Genomic DNA, 20,209 nt, shown 5'->3' on the forward strand with positions numbered 1-20,209 from the left:
CATGGAGGGATTTGAAAGTCAGCAAAAGAAGCTCATACTGAATTCTATAAGGAATGGGAAGCCAGTGAAGGGATAATGGCCCAGTGCACATGGGCCAAAAGTGGCATGGCACCGCTGATACTAGGGTTCAGGAGTGTGGAGCAACGTCATGCTCCTGAACCCTAGTACGTATGGGCAGTGCCATCTTGACACATCATCGTCCATACGATGCCTGCATCCATGACATGTCTTGTGCAACGTGTCCAAATGCTGTGGCGCACAAGACACATAACTGCAATGCCCCAGGGTGCAAATGGCGCATTGGTGGTGTCATGGGAAAGGAGCTCCATTTTAGAGCTCCTTTTTCCAGCAGATCATTGTTGCAGCCGTGTGGTTGCCATAGCAACAATCCAGAGGAGAAAGGGACACCACTGGCTACCCCTTTCTCCTAATGTCCCTTTCTCCTAATCTGTACCGGGCCAATAATAGAGGAGTGATGTGATTGAAGCAACGGGCAGAGAAAATAATCCTGGCAGCAGAATGTTGTACAGAAATTAGTGGATTAAGATGAGAAAGGGGAAGTCCCATTAACAAAAGATTACAATAGTCCAGATGGAGAGACAACTAGCATGTGGACCAAAGCCTTGGCAGTATCTGCAGACAGGTGTTTTTTTTTTCCTACGATATTATAAAGAATAAATCTACACAATTTGGCTGTGGCCTGGATCTGAGGATCTGAGGGATGAACAACAACTGAGAATCAAAGATGAAACCAAGACTACATGACTCCTTCACAGGTTGGATACAAATGTGATTAACGTTAATTGAAAAGGACTGTTGCACTGAGGATTTAGGGGGAAAACAAATTGCTCAGTTTTGGCCACGTTAAGTTTCAGCTGCTGATGGAGCATCCACTCGGAAACAGCAGAGAGACATGATGACACTCAGTGTTCAACCTCGGGAGAGAGGTCTGGAGTTGGAAAATACAATTGAGTGCCATCAGCATAGAGATGATATTGGAAACTGTAGGAACTAATGAGGTAACCTAGGGAAAGATTATAAAGAGAGAACCATAAAGGGCTGAAAACGGAACCCTGTGGGACTCCTACAGATAGGGGTAGAGACCTGACCTCCACTAACAACAGTCAATTCAACAGGTATGATTTCAATCAGTTCAGGACTGAAGCCATAAATCTTAGATCCTGGAGTAAATCCACCAAAAAATCATGATCAACAGTATCGAAGGCTGAGGAGAGATCAAGGAGAACAAAAACAGGACAACAAGAAAACCTATCCAACAAGAGATCATCAGTGATCTTTGTAAGAACAATTTCTGTAGAGTGCAGTGGATGGAAGCCATACTGAAAAGGATCCAAGATAGAGTTAGCAGACAAAAACTCAAGACAACAAAAATACAGCATGCTCCAGAACTTTAGAGGAAAAGGAAATGATGATGATGATGATGATGATGATGATAATAATAATAATAATAATAATAATAATAATAATAATAATTTGTATCCTACCTCTCCCTGTATTGGGTAGTGGGTAACAGCAAACAAGAAAAATAAAATCAAACATGAGTATCAATAGATAAAAGCATAACAGAACATATTAGATCCTAGTTCCCCTATCTCCCTCCCGCCCTAAAATACCATTAAAAACAATTCCCAATAAAATGGTTAATAAAATAGATTGGGATCAAAGTCTGGTGAGTACAGCTAAACAAATGGAGAATGAAAATTCTGAGGAGATCAGTTTGGGAAGGCCTACCGGAAGAGATCCGTTTTTATTGCCTTCTTAAAGGCCTCCAACGATGTTATATGGTGGATCTGATCTGGCAGGTCATTCCAGATTTTTGGAGCGGCAACAGAGAACGTCGTCTGAGAAGTCATCTTCAGTCTAGTTCTCTCTAACTGCAGTAGTTTTTTCCCAGAGGACCTGAGAGTGCAGGAAGGATTACATGGGAGGAGGCATTCCCTCAGGTAAGCTGGGCCCAAGCCATGTAGGGCTTTATAGGTAATAACCAACACCTTATACTGTGCCCGGAAGCTAATGGGCAGCCAGTGTATGGATTTTAAGATAGTTGTAATAGAATCAAATTTGGAACTCCCTGTCACCAATCTGGCTACCATATTTTGGACCAATTGCAGCTTCCAAACATGGCAGGAGGATTGCCCCATGTAGAGCACATTGCAGAAATCGAGACGAGAGGTTACAAGTGAATGTACAACCATTTCTAGGTTTTCCTGTTCCAAGAAGGATTGTAGCTGGCGAATCAGCCGAAGCTGATAATGGGCACTCCTGGCTCTCGCATCCACCTGAGATGACAGCCAAAGCGACAAGTCCAGAAGCATCCCCAAGCTACAAACACAGTCCTTTAGGGGAAGTGTAAAATAGGGTGATGATGATGATGATGATGATGATGATGATGATGATGATGATGATGATAATAATAATAATAATAATAATAATAATAATAAATTTATTTGCATTTTCCCGCCTCTCCCAGGTGGATCGAGGCAGGATTACAAACCAACAGTAACCATAAAATACAAGAATAAAACATATAATTTCAAACATTAAAACAGTTAAAAACAGTGCAGTCAACATTTATAAGATAAAATGTTCTGATCCTGGATAGAAGAGTGAATGATGTCGTCACAGAAGATTAGGTGGATAGGCTTGCCAGAAAAGATCCGTCTTAACTGCCCTCTTGAAACCCTCCAAGGAGGTAATAAGACAGATCTCTTCCAGGAGGTTGTTCCATAGTTTAGAGCCACTGAGGTAAAGGTTCTTTGAGAAGTTGAGACTAGTCTGGTTGGATGTACATCCAACAGATTTTTCCCAGAGGTTCTGAGAGTGTGGGGCGGATTATACAGAGAGAGGCATTCCTTTAAGTAACTCAGGCCCAAGCCATGTAGGGCTTTATAGGTGATAACCAACACCTGGTATTGCACCCGGAAGCTAATAGGTAGCCAATGAAGATCTTTCAAAATAGGTGTTATATGGTCAAATTTCGAAGAACCAGTGACCAATCTGGCTGTCGCGTTTTGTACTAATTGAAGCTTCCGAACTTGGTACAAAGGTAGCCCCATGTAGAGTGCATTACAGAAATCAAGGCGAGAGATTACCAGTGCAAGTACCATTGCTTCAAGGTCCTTACGGTCCAGGTAGGGATGCAGTTGGCATATCAACCGAAGTTGATACCAAGTACTCCTGGCTGTCGCATCTACTTGAGATGACAATTGTAGCAATGAGTCCAGGACTACTCCAAAACTGCGACTTTTTCCTTTAGGGGAAGTGTGACCCTGTCCAGGACAGGTTAACCAATTTCCTTCCCAGGACCTAGGGAACCTATTGCTAGTACCTCCATTTTCTCTGGATTCAACCTGAGTTTGTTTTCCCTCATCCAGCCCATTACTGACCCTAGACAGGCGTCCAGAGGAGAGATGCCATCCCTAGTCACTGCATCAGTCAGAGACATAGAGAAATAAATCTGGGTGTCATCAGCGTACTGATAATACAGCGCCCCATGTCTCTGGATGATCTCTCCCAGCGGCTTCATGTAAATGTTAAATAGCATGGGGGATAGAATGATGCCCTGAGGGATGCCAGATGTCAGCTCTCTCTTAGAGGAGCAACTATCCCCCAGCCTCACCATCTGGAATCTGTCCGAGAGGTAGGAACAGAACCACTGGAGCGCAGTGCTCCCAATACCTAATTCCCTCAAGCCTTCCAGAAGAATACCATGGCCTATAGTATCGAAGGCCGCTGAGATGTCCAAGATCACCAACAGGGTCACACTTCCCCTGTCGATGCCCAGACAGAGATCATCAACCAAGGCGACCATGGCCATCTCAACTCCATATCCCACTCTAAAGCCAATTTGAAATGGGTCCAGATAATCGGCTTCATCCAAGACATCCTGGAGCTGGAGGGTGACTGCCCTCTCAATCACATTGCCCAAGAATGGTAAAAGGGAGACCAGTCTATAGTTATTTCTCATCAAAGGATCTAGGGAAGGTCTTCAAAAGCAGTTTTACTATTGCTTGTTTTAATTTAGATGGAAATATTCCCTCCTGGAAGGATGCATTTATTATAAGTTGTAATTATGTTTTTATTGCATCCCCTCCCTGGGCGGTCAACCATGATGGACAAGGAGCATGTCCACTTCATCGGTATTTACAAAGTCAAGATGATCCAGTTTAAGACAGTCTGCGGAGTCACTGGATACCTCTCTTATTGTTTCTGTTATAATGCCAGCATCGAGATCAGTCCTTATCTGAGAGATTTTTTTCTGTGAAGAAGTTGTTAAAAGCATCACAGCAGGCTTTAGTTGGTGTCAATAAAGGGTTCTGGGTGGGAGGCAGCTGGGTTAACTCTTTAATCACCCTGAATAGCTCTGCTGGATGAGACTCTGCTGACGCAATATGTGCAGAATGGAAAGAATTCTTTGCTGAATCTATTGCCACTCCATAAGAATCTAATGAGTTCTTATGGAGCGTCTTGTCAGATAAATGTTGGTGTTTCTGCCAGCAGCGTACTAGTCATTGTGCAGCCCGCTTCATTTGGCAAAGATCTTCCGTGTACCAAGGTTTTTTTATTTGGAGAGGGCTGGAAAGGATGATCAGGAGCGATAGTGTCTATGGCCCTGGTAAGACCATTATTCCAGGTATCAACCAGGGCTTCGACAGAATCACCATCATTCCCAACCATAAAACCCTCTAGGGCTTCCTGGAACCTTTTGGGTTCCATCAGCCTTCATGGGTGGACCATTCTAATGGGTCTTCCACCCCCAAGGGGGATCTGAGTGGTAACCTTGAGTCCCACCTTGACCAGAAAATTATCCATCCATGACAGGGCAGAGGTGCAAGTTACCTCTGCCCATGGTTATACCTGTTCCATACTAAAAACCACATCAAGTGTATTACCAGCACAATGTGTAGGACCCGAGACTAATTGGGACAGGACCATGGTAGTCATGGTTTTCATGAACTCCCGAGCTGCACCCATCAGATCTAATGAGCCAACAAGGGAATGTTGAGGTCTCCCAGTACAAGAAGCCTGGGAGACTCCAATAACAGCTCAGCCAGGGAGTCTGTGTCAGCTCAGCCAGGGAGTCTGTTAGGCTACGGGGTGGACGGTAGACCAACAGAATCCCCAGACAGTCCCTAGCCATCAGAGTCAGGTAAATACGCTCGATGTGCTTTGTTTTCCAGATAGGTCTCCTGGTCAGGGTGAAGATAGATTTATGGACCAAGGCTACTCCTCCTCCTCGCCCACTTTCTCTCACTTGCTCCTTAATGGTATAACCTGCTGGGAGGGCCTTAGCCCAGGTCACACTGCTATCCTTTCCCAGCCAGGTTTCCATAAGGCAAGCCAGGTCAGCATTCTCCTCCTCCAGCAAATCATAGATTATATGCGATTTGTTCCTCACCGGCCTGGCGTTACAAAGGAGCAAAGTAAGGGTCTGTGGTATGGTTGGGATGAACCTCGGTTCATTTGGGCTAACAAGGTGGATGGAAGATGGGATAGATTGCCTTAGGCTCACCATAAGTCAGAAATGACTTGAAATCATGCAACAACAATGACAACAACAACATTAAAAAGTAAGATATTCTAGACCCAACAGGTAAAATCAAGACTATGGGGTGATCCGTACTGGCCAAATAAAGTGGCTTCTAACCGCTTTGAAGCCTGGCTGTTTAGACAATGCATGAGGTGAAACTGAGTGGAAAGTGAAATGAAGCCATGCACTGGGACAAAAAAAAAAAATGGAGCAAAAAAGCTGTGATATTCTGACTCAAGGCAGAATATGTGCATCATCACACTGGCATATTACAGGATTTTCTAGGGCTGCGAGTTTGTGACTCACCCAAGGTCACCCAGTAGGTTTCCATGGCTGAGCAGGGAATTCAACTCTGTTCTCCAGAGTCGTAGTTCAATGCTCAAACCACTATAGCACACTGGCTCAGTGATGTTGATGCTGGTCTGATATGAACAGTCTTCCAACTTTCATACTACCTTTTGTTACTTGGTGTTACTGCATCACTTTTTATGCTCAGTTTTATATCACCGATAGCAGAGGCTTCCATTTGGTCTCAACTGTTTTAATAATATAAAGATATTATATTTAGGTAATAGTTCACTCAAAGAGATAACTATTGTCAGGCATAGATAAACAAAAGGAAGTTACTGGGGGTTTTGTTTTTGTTGTTGTTGGACTGGGAAGTTGACAATATTTCTATGTTAAAAGCTATGCTGCTGCAGTTCTATAATGTGTGGACCCTATTTGCATAGGAACACCATGCCCTGATGAGGAGCCATTCATTGCTAATCACTATTTATTACTGCAATTAGTAAAGCAATCTTCTGTGTGCCAGTACCATAAGGTTCAGTGAGAATTTATAGAGCAGAGACCAGCCTCAAGTCTAGCATCCTTTACTACATTTGGCTGAAAATAAGACCCTCTTATTTCAGTACAGCATATTTCAAAGGAAGGGCCAACCCATATAGACATTGTCTGGCCATTTTGGTCACCCTTGGTAATCTGCAGGTTATTTATAGGGAAAGTCACCTTATGATGCTGCTAAAATTCCAGCCTGTGTTATTAAACTATTTGTTTTCATTGTGATTTTTTTACATTTGTTTGTTTTAATTTATCACACAGTCTTGTAATTATTGCTATGATTCACTTTAAAAATGGTAGTGGTGTAGATGGCAATGTTGATGTAGCAGAAGTAAAACAACTATTTAAAGAAGTGTATAGCTGTCTCTAAGGACTAAATTAGATATTATTGGATGTACATTTCTCTTTCTGTATGGTGAAACCAGTTCTGTACTTTAATACATAGAACATGTGCCATCATTTGTAGATTGCTCCATAGTGTACAGACTATCACTATGATCCACTTCACATTTAAGCAGAATGGATGCTCACTGCCATCTGTGAACCTGATTGGAATGAACTAATTGGAACATAGTTCTGAATGAACATGAATGAAAACTGTTTATCAGAAGTCATTCTACAAAAATCACCCCCTGTATATTTTGGATAGCAATCTTTGGTTTACTCTTACTGACTTGCTGTCTCAGAAGTAAGCAGGACACTTCTCTCTAAGTAAACATAATTAACACCATACTACCTATTATCTTGCAGCCAAATAACTTGGTTTAAATAGATTCCAGATCAAGATATAAATTTTCAAAGGAAACAGTAGAATTTATATACTAAAGAGTAATATACCTTGACATTCATTTTATCCAAGGGTCTAAGAAAATGCAAGTCTAAATATCTTTGAGGCATATAATCTTTTACTTTAGGTAATCATAGTGAGATTGGGGATTATTGGGTCATTCTTTTAAAGGCTGCTTTAAAATGTTATTTTAGGGCTTTTAGAGTCCTATTTCCTATTTCCACAGATATAATTTATGCATCATAAAGGGTATGTAAAATTCCAACATAGAACTATTACTCATCCTTTGCCTTCAGTAGTAGGGAGGAATAATAATCTGACAATAATTAACATACAATGTAACGCTTTACCATTCATTGTAAAAGTATTATGTAAAGCAGTTTCTTGTACATTCCTCCCCAGTTCACTCTCTCCCTCTCTTTCTCTCCCTTGATCTATCTTGAGCAAAGGCAAAACACCATTTGTCCCATACACACATCTCCCTGTCAGTTTCTAGAAACAATTGCTATTGTGACCTGTGAGAATTAATTTATGTTGGAGACTGAAAAGATGCAAAAGGTAGTTCAAAGAGTAGGGGGCCTTTCTCCTTTGCCTAGCCAGAGTTCATGCCTAAATTAGGTTAGGTACCAATGGCTTGAGATTAAATTTGCCACTTGGGAAATGGATCTGAGAATGCAATGCAGGGGTAAGGGACTTTGGCCATCCAGGTGTTTCAGGCTACAATTTCCATAGACTGTAACTCACGCTTCGTGAGGATGAAAAAAATCTGAGGTTCAAAACATCTAGAGGATCAAAGATTCTCAGCTCTGATGGATTTGTTAAAATCATGTTCCCACACTGTGTACCAGTTTTTACCAGGATGATTATTTAGCACATTGCAGGTTAGTGCAAAATGTTTCTTCCTACGTCCCCTTTTTCAAATTATATTTTTAGAGGTGCTCTATAGTATAAGAGCCAGCATGGTATAGTGGTTCAAATGTAGCCCTTCAGATGTTATAAAACTGTGACTGTCATCAGTTCTATCTAGTTTAGCCAACAGTGAAGGATTATGAGAATGAAAATCTAAGACTGTCCCTTACCTTGACATGAATGCTACGAATTGCTATTATGAAGAGAAGGGGGATAGAGCTGATTTGTTAAAATGTGACATTTCAAGGACATTAGGCTTGCCACTTGTCCCAGTGCACATACATTTGCCTGTTACATTCTCAGTCAGTTGCAGTTCTCTCAAAGGGATCAAGAGAAAGCAGTCTGGTGCTCATTTAAAAATAGCTCCTGAAGGAGGACAGAGAGTGGGCAAATTATATTATAAACATTCATATACCTTCAAACAGAAGAAGCACCTGTTAGAGAGATACCAAAGGTGTGTCAGAATATCTCCCGGAGCTCCCCCTGGGCAAATGCAATATGATATGACACACCCCTCCTAGGAAAGGTGTGCCAAAGATGCTTTTATTCTGATCCACCAGCAACACCTCCAGTGATTCAATATACAGAGAAATGCATTCATAATATGTAAGTAGGGCATCTGCTACTGGAAATGCATTTAAAGTGCATAAAATGAATGTAATTTATGGAAATATTGTCTGAGTTGGTAATGTCGGTAGGAGTGTAAGTGTCAACTTGCAAGAAAGCCAACATTTTGCCTTTTATTCTTTGCTTTAATTTTTCTTTCATAGCGTTCATTGATATGTCTGCAACTCATAAAAGAGACTGCGTAGCATTACAGGAAGGGGGAAAACCTAATCGCTAAACTCACTAACTTTTATTTTCAAAATGTCATAAGTCTTGTGATAGACTTCTCTGAGATGTTTGCATGTCAATTGCATTATTTAAATAAACTTAACTGTTCAGAGATTCGGGAAATATTGTGTAAATTATTTATGAAGTGTGCCTGTTTAAAGTAAGTTAAGTTACATTACACCACACTATCAACAACTTAAATGGCTTTTCCAGTCCTTGTGGTAGGTTTCTGTTGTATTTTGGTTGGAGTTTATGGGTTGCATGGATGCTTATTTAAAGGTTGTGATTTTCAAAGAACCTTCAGTGATTTGAATGCTTTAATGAACTATTCTAGAGTTACTTATGTATATTTAGAAGCAATAACTGGTGTTAAATGCATAAGATGTGCTGAAACAGGAATGAGCTACATATAACATGTTCAAGAGTTTTGAGGTCTGCAGGCAAGGGCAGCCTTTTTTTCACATATCAGATTTTGTTATTACTCCAAATATCCCTGTAAAAGTTCAGTGAGACCCTATCAGTGGATAAACTGTCAGATCAATAACTCAACACATGGTGTATCTGTACTTCACAATTATTTCACACTATTTAAATTATCATGGCTCATTTCTAAGGAATGAGATTTACATTTATAAAGTACTTATAATTGTAAGGTACTTGTAATTCTCTGCTAGGGAACCTTCACACATTTCTCTGAACTACAGTTTCCAAGGCACTGACATACCATCCAACATTTCACACATGAACACTAGGATATGTGTAGCCAAACAACATCAGAGTGTGATCAAGATGGCAAAAGGTATTAATGAGGAAGAACACTGAAGCTAGGAAAGGCTACCACATTTTGTTTTTGCCTGAGTCTACTGGGAAGGGAACATTCTGCCCCTTCCTTTCCTCTCTCCCTGCTGAATTAACTAAGGCCCAGTCCAGACAGGCTGAAAAGGACACCCTCATCACGTGCCATTGGCGCACTGCAATATAATGGCGTCACAAGAAGAACCTGCTTTTCACACGTTCTTTTTGGTCCATGGAGAAGCCCTGCCTTTTGGAGGCTGCGACTTCCCCACAGACCAAAACTAGGCACCGGGAGACCGTCCTTTTTGGGCAGTTGTATCCTGCCTTAGCCTACATCTGTGCTGCGTAAATAATTCAGTTTGATACTACTTTAACTGCCATGGCTCAATGCCATAGAATTCTAGAAATACAGTCAGCCCTCCTTATCCACAGGTTTTTTATCCATGGATTCAAGCATCCACAGATTGGAAATATTAAAAAAATTATAAATTCCAAATAGCAAACCTTGATTTTTCTATTTTATTTATGGGACACCATTTCCCTATGCCATTATATTTAATGGGACTTGAGCATCTGTGGATTTTGTTATCCACGGGGGTCCTGGAACCAAACCCCAGTAGATAACAAGGTCCCACTGTAGTAGTTTTGTGAGAAATTTAGCTTTCTTTGTCAGAGATCTCTGGTGCCACAAGAATTCCATAGGAGGGAGCCATGTCAGTTGTATGAATCAACCTTAACCTTGGTACTAACCCATTCCAGAAAGTAATAATCTTAGCTTTTATTAATGTCATTATATTAAGAAAATCCATGTGTGTATGTGTGTGTGTTCAGAAAAAAAATCTTTCTAATGGTATTCTTAATAGCAATGTAAGTAACATTTATGAAGCTATGACATTCAGAGTGCTTCACATTTAAATTCAAAACAGAGGAACATCGTCTTAATATTCAAAGGATTAAAAAGGTAATAAAGCTTTATTATCATTTGGAGCCAAAGACATTAAAAACATCCTAGTAGCAAATGTTTTATTATTTAAAAGAACAAGTCCAAAAGCCTTGTGAGCTTGTCCCATGCATTATCTAAAGGATGTCAGTATTGTGCTCAAAATAAAAGAAAAAGACTGTCTCAGTGCTGGAAAACATCTTTTGCATACATATGTGCCTTGTTCAATCTCTGGCCTCTCCGATAAAAGTAGCAGGTGATGACAAAGCACTCAGTCTGACAACCTGGAGAGTTACAACCGATCAGAGTAGCAATAGTGGGCTAGAGGGACTGATGGTAAGGCCTATCCCTAACTAGTGGTTAGAATGACTAGGATTATAGAGATCAAGAGTGTAGAACCCATGAGCCATGAACCTCACTGGGTGACCTTGAGCCAGTCACTTATTCTGAGCCTAGCTACTTCACAGGATTGTTGGGAAGGTAATGGGGTGAGGGCGGGCCTGCAAGTGGGAAGTCATGTATGCCAGGTAATGTGTGCCAACTGAGCAAAGAATGAAAATATATAAATGTAACTAAGACAAATTAATTGAATAATGTAGCTTCTTATGTGATGTGCTATCTCATAAACTACAGTCAGCCCTTTGTATCCATGGGGGTTCCATTCTGGGCCCCCTACAGATAACAAAAAACACAGGACCACAAGTCCCATTATTCTCAATGGTGGCGCACTGTATGCACAACTGCACTGGCATGGCCACTTCGATGCACCTCCATTGAAGTGAATGGGGCAGGGCCATCTGCAAATTCTCAAATGCATAGATGGCAAGCCTGTGAATAGCAAGAGCTGACTATACTCTCTCTCTCTCTCACACACACACACACACACACATTGTAAATCCTTTCTCATATGGCCCCCAGGCTTACACTTAACATGGGTTTATCATTCTAAAACACTGACTTATTTTTCTCCTGGTGCTATTCTAAGAAGAAAACCACAGTCTAGAGACAGTTGTCATATGGGTCCATCAACAGTAGATGGTTTGCTCTGGGCTACAACAACAACAACAATAAAATCTTTCTGACAATGATAATGCACAGTTGAGATTCAATTACAAAGCAAAGAGAACAAATAATTACATCATTAACAATAATTACAAGGTAGTTTAAGCAGAGGATTTTTTTGTTTACCAATAAATCAGGCATACCACAATACAGCCAAATTTATTTCATGATTATTATTTTAGCAACTAACAAAAATGCTGATGAAGAGACATATGGATAAAAGGATATGAACTGCAATCTACATCTCATTAAAGAGGGTTATTGTTTCATCTCAACTTTTTTTTAATTTGTTATTATTTCACCATAACTTCAATTTATGGTGACCTTGTGAAAGAAAGACTTCCAGCTTCCTGGTCATCAGCTGCTCTGCTCAGGTCTTGCAGATTCATGGCCCTGGTTCGCTTGCCTGAATCAGTCCACCTGTAGTGTGGTCTACCTCTTTTCCTATTGCCATAACTTTACATACCATTATCATCTTTTCCAGTGAGCCATCATGTCTCCTTTGTCCAAAGCATGACAGCCACAGTTTAATCTTTTGGCCTCCAGTGAGAGTTGATTTGTGCTCAGACTCATTTATTTGTCTTTTTCCAAGTCCATTGTATCTATAAAACTCTTTTCCAATGTGACATTTCAAATAGGTTTATCTCCTTCCTGTACGCTTTCCTCTCTGTCAGTCTTTTGGAACAAAATTACAAAAAATGAAAGACTGTAACTTTGGTGTTTAATCATATGCAGACATACCGTAGTTAACAAAGTCCATGCCAGGATTTTTGAGCCCACTCAACCCATTGCCTTTTCCTCCTTGTTCTCTAGATGGTTTTATTATTAAAAAAAACCGAGCACTGGCATTAGGAGGGTGCTGAAGGACAGGAGAAACACAGACTCATACAATCATGTGTGCATTTTTCACTTCATAAATTATCAACTGCTAATTATCATCAAAAACTGTAGGTTTTGCTATTTTGCATGGGGGTTGTGTAGTACCAGTACACCATATCTCAGCATACCAATATTTATGCTATGCTGAGAGGATGTTGGATTGCCACCTTTTTTGGTAAAGTTAAGTTTCTGGGGTTATCCTATACTGATATGATAGAATCAAAATGTGGTAATTTAGATCAGAAGCAACACCCCTCTCCCCGCTTAAAAAAACCCCAATAAAAAACAAATGGACTGATAAATGGCTAGCATCCAGTACATGGATTGTGATGTAAAACTCACTGTATCACAATTCACTTTTATGGCCATTGTATAGGTCAGACGTATCTTCCAACCACACAACAACCAAAAGTCTCCTCTCCCAACTTAACTTTTTTTTAAAAAAAATGTTTATAAAGTTTATTGAGTGTTAAAAAAGAGACAAAAACAAACATTAAACATAAACAAAACACAGTAATATCCATTCAACATCTGTAATCAAATTGGAGAGCAATCTAATACATCAGATTTGTGAGGGTCACTCATTTCACAATCAGAGGTTTCATTTATAATAGTTTCTAACATTCCACTCCTTATCCTATCTTGAGGTTAGCTACCCGCTCCTAATAACTTTCTAAGCTCTTCTTACACCCATACCTCATAATCCTCTCTCTCTCTCTCTCTCTTCTACCTACATACTCTTGCCTTCTCCACATACTTAAACTTCATCCTCTGTTTCTCTTACACTCCTCCTCTACTGACTCTTCCTCTTCTACACATCTTTCCAGTCTTGCAATTCTAACAGCCATACCCTCTAACACCAACTTAACTTTTAAGCAGTGCAGCCACCACACATAGCTGTTTTCAGGGGCAAGTGGATAAGTAGGGATGAGTCTACTGCATGGAGAAGATGGCAAAATGCTAACAGGGGACAGAGAAATGGCAGAATTACTCAACACCTTTATTGCCTCAGTGTTCTTAGAAAAGGAAAAGGGTGCTCAACCTGAGGATAATGGAGCAGAGGACAGAATAGGGCAATTTCAGCACATAATAAGTAAAGAGATAGTACAGGAATACCTGGTTAATCTAAATGAATATAAGTCTCCAGGACCAGATGAACTACATCCAAGGGTATTCAAAAAGCTGGCAAATGTAATATCAGAGCCATTGGCAATAATATTTGAAAACTCCTGGAAAACAGGAGAAGTCCCAGCAGACTGGAGGAGGGCAAATGTCATCCCTATCTTTAAAAAAAAGAGGGGGGAGAGGATCCCAACAATTATCGTCCAGTTAGTCTGATATCAATACCTGAAAAGAATCTAGAGCAGATCATAAAACAGGGAGTCTGTGAACATCTAGAAGGCAATTCCATAATCACAAAAAGACAAAAGTCAGAGAAACAAGTCATGCCAGACAAATCTAATCTCTCTTTTTTAAATAAAATTACCAGCTTGATAGATGAAGGGAATGCTGTGGATATAGTATATCTTGATTTCAGTAAGGCCTTTGACAAGGTTCCCCATGACATTCTTGCAAACAAGCTAGTGAAATGTGGACTAGACAAAGTAACTGTTACATGGATTTGTAATTGGTTGACGGGCCGAACCCAGAGGGTGCTCAATTTTTACATTGTAAGCCTGAGGGCAGGGAACCTTCTATTGCCCCCTCTGGTGTAAGCCGCCTGGATTCCCAGTGATTGGGCAGCATATCAATAAATCCTATTATTATAATGGCTCTTTTTCATCCTGGAGAGAAGTGACCAGAGGGGTCCCACAGGGCTCTGCCCTGGGCCCAGTGCTATTCAGCATCTTTATCAATGACTTGGATGAAAGAATTGGGGGCATACTTATCAAATTTGCAGATGACACAAAACTAGGAGGAGCAGCTAATACCCCAAAGGATAGGATCAAAATTCAAAATGACCTTAATAAATTAGAAAGCTGGGCCAAAGCTAACAAAATGAAATTCAACACGGAGAAATGTAAGGTACTGCACTTAGGGTGGAAAAATGAAATGCACAGATATAGGATGGGCGACACCTGGCTGAAGGAGACTACGTGTGAAAGGGATCTAGGAGTCCAAGTAGACCACAAATTGAACATGAGTCAACAGTGCGATGCGGCAGCTAAAAAGGCCAATGCGATTTTAGGCTGCATCAATAGAAGTATAGTGTCTAGATCAAGTGAACTAATAGTGCTCCTCTATTCTGCTCTGGTCAGGCCCCACCTGGAATATTGTGTCCAATTCTGGGCACCACAATTAAAAAAGGATGTTGAGAAACTGGAGCATGTCCAAATGAGGGCAACTAAATGGTGAAGGGTCTGGAAGCCATGCCCTACGAGGAATGACTTAGGGAGCTGGGGATGTTTAGCCTGGAGAAGAGAAGGTTAAGAGGTGATATGATAGCCCTGTTTAAATATTTGAAGGGATGTCGTATTGAGGAGGGAGCAAGAACAGGACCCAAAACAATGGATGCAAGCTCCAGGAAAAGAGATTCCAGCTCAACATTAGGAGGAACTTCCTGACAGTAAGGGCTGTTCGACAGTGGAACATTCTTCCTCGGAGTGTAGTGGAATCTCCCTCCTTGGAGGTCTTTAAACAGAGGCTGGATGGCCATCTGTTGGGGATGCTTTGATTGAGATTTCCTGTATGGCAGGGGGTTGGACTGGATGGTCGTTGTAGTCTCCTCCACCTCTATGGTTCCAAGATTCTGTGATTCTATGAGTCATGCCATTTGCTATAGGTGAAGTCATGCAGATGCCTGTCATGGTGCCCACCCCTCTAGCAATATAAAAATTGCCATGTTGGGGTGATGATCAACCTGCTTAAAAGGTATGTTTGGGGAGGTAGCATCAGGTGATGTAGCTATAGAGTTGTGGCTATGTCTTTGCAGCTACATCTCCTGATGCAGGATCTGATACTATTGTCATTAGTTTCCAACAAAGAGATATTGTAATTAGTCTTCAACAAAGAGACATTTGCCCAACATTTCCACTGGTTTTAGTATTGGGTTAACTGATTTCATTATGATTCTCCCATATCTTTTAAGGTAGTCTCTTTATCTTAGACCTCATACTGATATTTCCACTTATTCCTATGTCCCTTGAAATGTTGTCCCAGAATAGTTCAAATGGGAGAACTAACTTGATTGATAGTTAAAAATATGTCTGTAGTCATCTAATATACTAAAGATACCAATGGGTTTCTCAAATAACATTCATTGTTCGGTTTGTTCTTTGCTCTCAGATCTTTTGTGGCAACTAAATCTAAGCTTAAAAAAAAAACCCAAACAAAATGAATTAGAGAACTCAGGCTATTTTAACTTTTCAATGTTGTATTTGTTTTTCATTTCTAGATTGATCTTCTTGTTCCTACAAAAGTGACAGGCATTATTACTCAAGGAGCTAAAGATTTTGGTCATGTACAGTTTGTGGGCTCCTATAAACTTGCCTACAGCCATGATGGAGAGCGCTGGACCATATATCAGGATGAAAAGCAAAAAAAGGATAAGGTAATGAGGCAATTGATATTTGGAAAGCATTTTTATAGGAGCTACATCCCTGGTAATCTCAGAGCTGGTAGCCTGCAGGTTAATGTATGCTCTCTGGTTTATGGGATGTTCATGCTAAAGGTTCTACGGCTAAAAGTCAAGGTGAATAGAAAGAAATCATGTCATATATAGTGCCCAATTAATTTTTAAAAAACATTTGGAAAATATATAGATATGTATTTCTCTGTCTAAAGGAACACACTTTTTAAATTATTAAATTCATTTTATATATGGTAAAATAGGAATAATAGCAATTAATAAAAAGCCAAATTATAAGCAAATGCATATGTTAAAATAGTATATATAAAATTATACAAAAATGATAGTTTCTCAAACTAGTTAGTAAAGGGTTGAGATGGCAACTCTTTTACCCCTAAATGTCACTGGTGCCCAGAATAATTAATGCTGTGTTTCTAACCACACATTTCTAGGAACAAGCCTGATTGAATATAGTGATATTGACATCTGAGTAAATATACATAGAATTGCACTGCAAGTGACAAATGCATATGCAGATTAAATCATGCTGCAACAACATTGAATGCCAGAGAAGTAATCCAGATTGGCAAACATACAGACTGTGCAGTTTCAGTGACATATACAGTGACATATTGAAATATTTTACCAGGAAACCAGGGATGAGGGGTTTACCTGGGTTTAATTTGGTTTGGTTCATCGACATTCAAAACCAAAATTAGTTGGAAACCTTAGCTGACTCTTCTTTGTTGATTATGAGTACAGAATATATTTCAGACCATTGCTGAAATTCCCCTGTGCATCTCACAGACAACTACATTTCTCTATATAAAACTACATACATGAATGCATGAGCATTTTTAATAAATATCCATTCCAAATGATTAATTTTGTTTACTTGTTTGTGTCAGTTAAAGAAAAATAATAGCCTTGATAAGAAATGGTGATCTACCTTGCCTTCAGGGATAGGTGAGCTCTTTGGGTCCAGGGGCCAGTTTCCCTTCCCTAGGACCCAATAGCTGCATTGATCTCCACCTCCCAGGCAACAGAAATAAAATCAGAAGTGGAGGCAAACATATTTCTGGGGTTTTGGGGGGAAACTCCTCTGTCCCTTTAAAATATGTGGTAATGGATTGTACCTTGTTTAAATATAGAATCACAACTCTTGGGAGCCATATATGTCCTCATGATTGTTTTTTAAATCCTTGTCTACATTTTGCCTTTGTTTCCATGTATTATAAGAGCACTTTTAGTCTGATTGTTCACCACCTTGAGTTGGGATATAACAAAACAAAATAATAATAATAATTCTAAAATGCAAACTCACATTCTTAGTTATTACTGTCCTTACAATATTATGCCATCGTGGAAGATTATTTCATTCCTGCATAGCCTCTTCATGCTTTAAAGGAGAGAAGTAACTCTCCACCCGTGTGTGTGTGTGTTTCTTCCCACTGATTACAATAACTATTGTGCATTGTTCAAGGATTTTTGGCATTTTAGGATTTTTTGGTAGAAAGTTTGCAAAGGCTTTTAACGATATTGATAGTTAAATTATATTTTAACATTTGCATGTTTAGGGTTTGAAGCTTTTGTAAGTTGTATTTTCTCTTGGGACTCAAGAGCAAAAGTTAAACAGATAAAGATAAAAGCCCACCTCACTAAACATGCAGAAGTTATAATGTAATTTAACTATCAATATATTTAAAACACAATCAAACACATGCCCATTAAAATACAACAAATAGACAATAAGGCACATTGCAGATGCAGGAGTGATGTCCCAAGGTGCCAGAGAAACACGGGATGACATACATGGAAGGAAAGCCCACAACTTTATTGTTTATAGCACAGAGAAAAAACAGGGTTGGCCCAAAGCATAGGTCGGGATACTAGCATTGACCAACCTGACTGCTGATTGATAAACATAAGGCTGGTCCCATGCTGGACCCCCAGAGATGACAGAGGTTACCACTGGCCACTATCCAAGGTGCTCTCTGTCACCAAGAATGTTGGCAAGGCGTCTATCTCCACTTAGTGACTCAGCACAGTGCCATTCAGGTCCCAAAAGGGGACTCTCTTGCATTACCAATGCCACAGAGCACTATGTGTAATGATGTCCAGATCACAGACCCATGCTGCCATCTCCAAAAAGTTGTGACAGACAAGTGCCCCAATCTGACCCGCCTAAAAAGGGGAAGTGCACCAACACCTTAACATAGGGAGAGGCTCTAAGCAGGACTGGCATGAGAAAAGTCAGGCAGGCTGAAGGTGCCCTTTCCCCTGCCAGAAAGGGGCCTAACACACATGCGCACTGGCCAACATGGGATCTGGGCCATCCCTCATTGGCTGTAGCCCCCAACCTCATGGGCTGAGCCCTGACTGCAGAGCAGCCTGGGAAGGAGACTCTCCCGTGGGGCCAATATTGCTCCTGCCCCAATCTGCAAAGGGCCCGTGCGGTGGGTCATGCAGCCATATTTTAATAAAGCCCTTCCTCCATCATCAGACCATTTCCAAAGTCCTGTTAAAATGAAACAAAAAAAGTATTTATCTGCTGTTACAAAAAATAAAATTGTCCTATCCCAATATGGTTTTGGGAATGAGGAACAGGGTGACAGTTGTAAAATGTGTCCCTCCAAGGTATCCCCAATCGCCAGTTACCCAGTTACACAACAATTTACACACAGATACAAGCTAATGATGGGATGAGGATCCACAGCATTAATCAGATATTCCTTATTCCCAAGTGAACTCATAGAACCATGGGATTTTCTACAGAGAGCTATTTCTACTCTTTTCCTCCTCTCACTCTTAGTTCAAACCCAGACTAACAGCTACACACACAGATTTAGCTTGCTCTCATTGGTTTCACTTCAGCCTCAGACAGAGTTAAGAAATGCTAACTTATTTCTAATATTTCTGGAAATTTTGCACTCTCCCAAGCCAAATCTACAAAGTATAAGATAATGGGAAATTCAGAGGTCTCCACCTGTTAGTTTAACTCTGATCACCTTATAAATACGATAGGATTGCAAATTAAAATGCGTATATATGTGCACTCCTAATCCAGGTAAGCCTAACTTCATTTAAATATAAATATCATCTTGCTCAACAGTATCATCCATGTAATTAATTCTAGTTTACAGACTTTTCTCAGGCATCACTGTTAATTTTCCATTCTCCCAACTGTGTGGTTGATTGCCACATGGCTAGACCTTAGGGAACAATGAAAAACACTGCTTTAGAACATCCTGCATGCATAATATAAAAGACACATCTTTATTGTGATTCTGTGAGTGCAAACACTCATTTGAAGAGTAAGATGATGTCCTGCAGCTGGCAGGCAACTTTAGAAGAAACTCTAGGGTCTCAACAAATTATATACCTGTTGCAACTCAGAGTTGTATCTGCAGGATCCTTCTGAAACATAATTACATTCTGGGCTTGGATATATATCTATATCAATGACCCATAATGTTCACCTTACAACCCTCAAATTTCAACCTGATGCAAAGAAAATCTTTTGTTTCCATCTGTGAAGCCTTCACTTATTTTCTTCCTGGGGTTTCTAGTGGCGCTCTAATAATAACAGTTGCAGGGAGGACATTTGGAAGTCAGGGTGTATCGATATCTTTTTATCATCCTTTCTTTCTTTTATTCATCCTCTTTTGTTCCTCCAACATTTGGAATGCTGGGAAACAGTTTTCGAAGAGGCTAGTGATTTGCTGCCAAAGCAGCATAAAACAGTCATAAAATAACATAGATTTCAATAAGCAGCGTAACTTTTAAGCATACCTTTCTGCCAGATTTAATGTTCTTCCCTCTATCTCCACTTTCAAAGGGTAATTTATCCCTTGCTAAAATGAGATTCATTTATGGAATTTCCTATTCCACAAAAGTTTTGAAGCAGTAGCAGATCTTCCACTAAGAAAGAAAGAAGTCAAAGTGTTTTCCCTCTTGTCTATAGTGGCAAACAATCTCCATGTCTTTTACCTCCAGTGCCCATACTTACTGTATTTTCATACAGAAATAAACCAGATTATTGCT

At 40.1% G+C, this 20,209-nt stretch overlaps 1 protein-coding gene across 1 annotated transcript in view; it reads left to right on the forward strand.

Moving 5' to 3' along the window:
* Positions 1 to 20,209, forward strand: part of EDIL3 (EGF like repeats and discoidin domains 3) — a 361,850-nt gene that overhangs the window by 330,302 nt on the left and 11,339 nt on the right. The window contains exon 10 of the mRNA XM_042449742.1: positions 15,992 to 16,147. Within this exon, the coding sequence (XP_042305676.1) occupies positions 15,992 to 16,147 (156 nt within the window). The remainder of the gene's footprint in view (positions 1 to 15,991; positions 16,148 to 20,209) is intronic.

Source organism: Sceloporus undulatus, chromosome 2 (genome assembly GCF_019175285.1).
Source record: "Sceloporus undulatus isolate JIND9_A2432 ecotype Alabama chromosome 2, SceUnd_v1.1, whole genome shotgun sequence".
NCBI lineage: Eukaryota > Metazoa > Chordata > Lepidosauria > Squamata > Phrynosomatidae > Sceloporus > Sceloporus undulatus.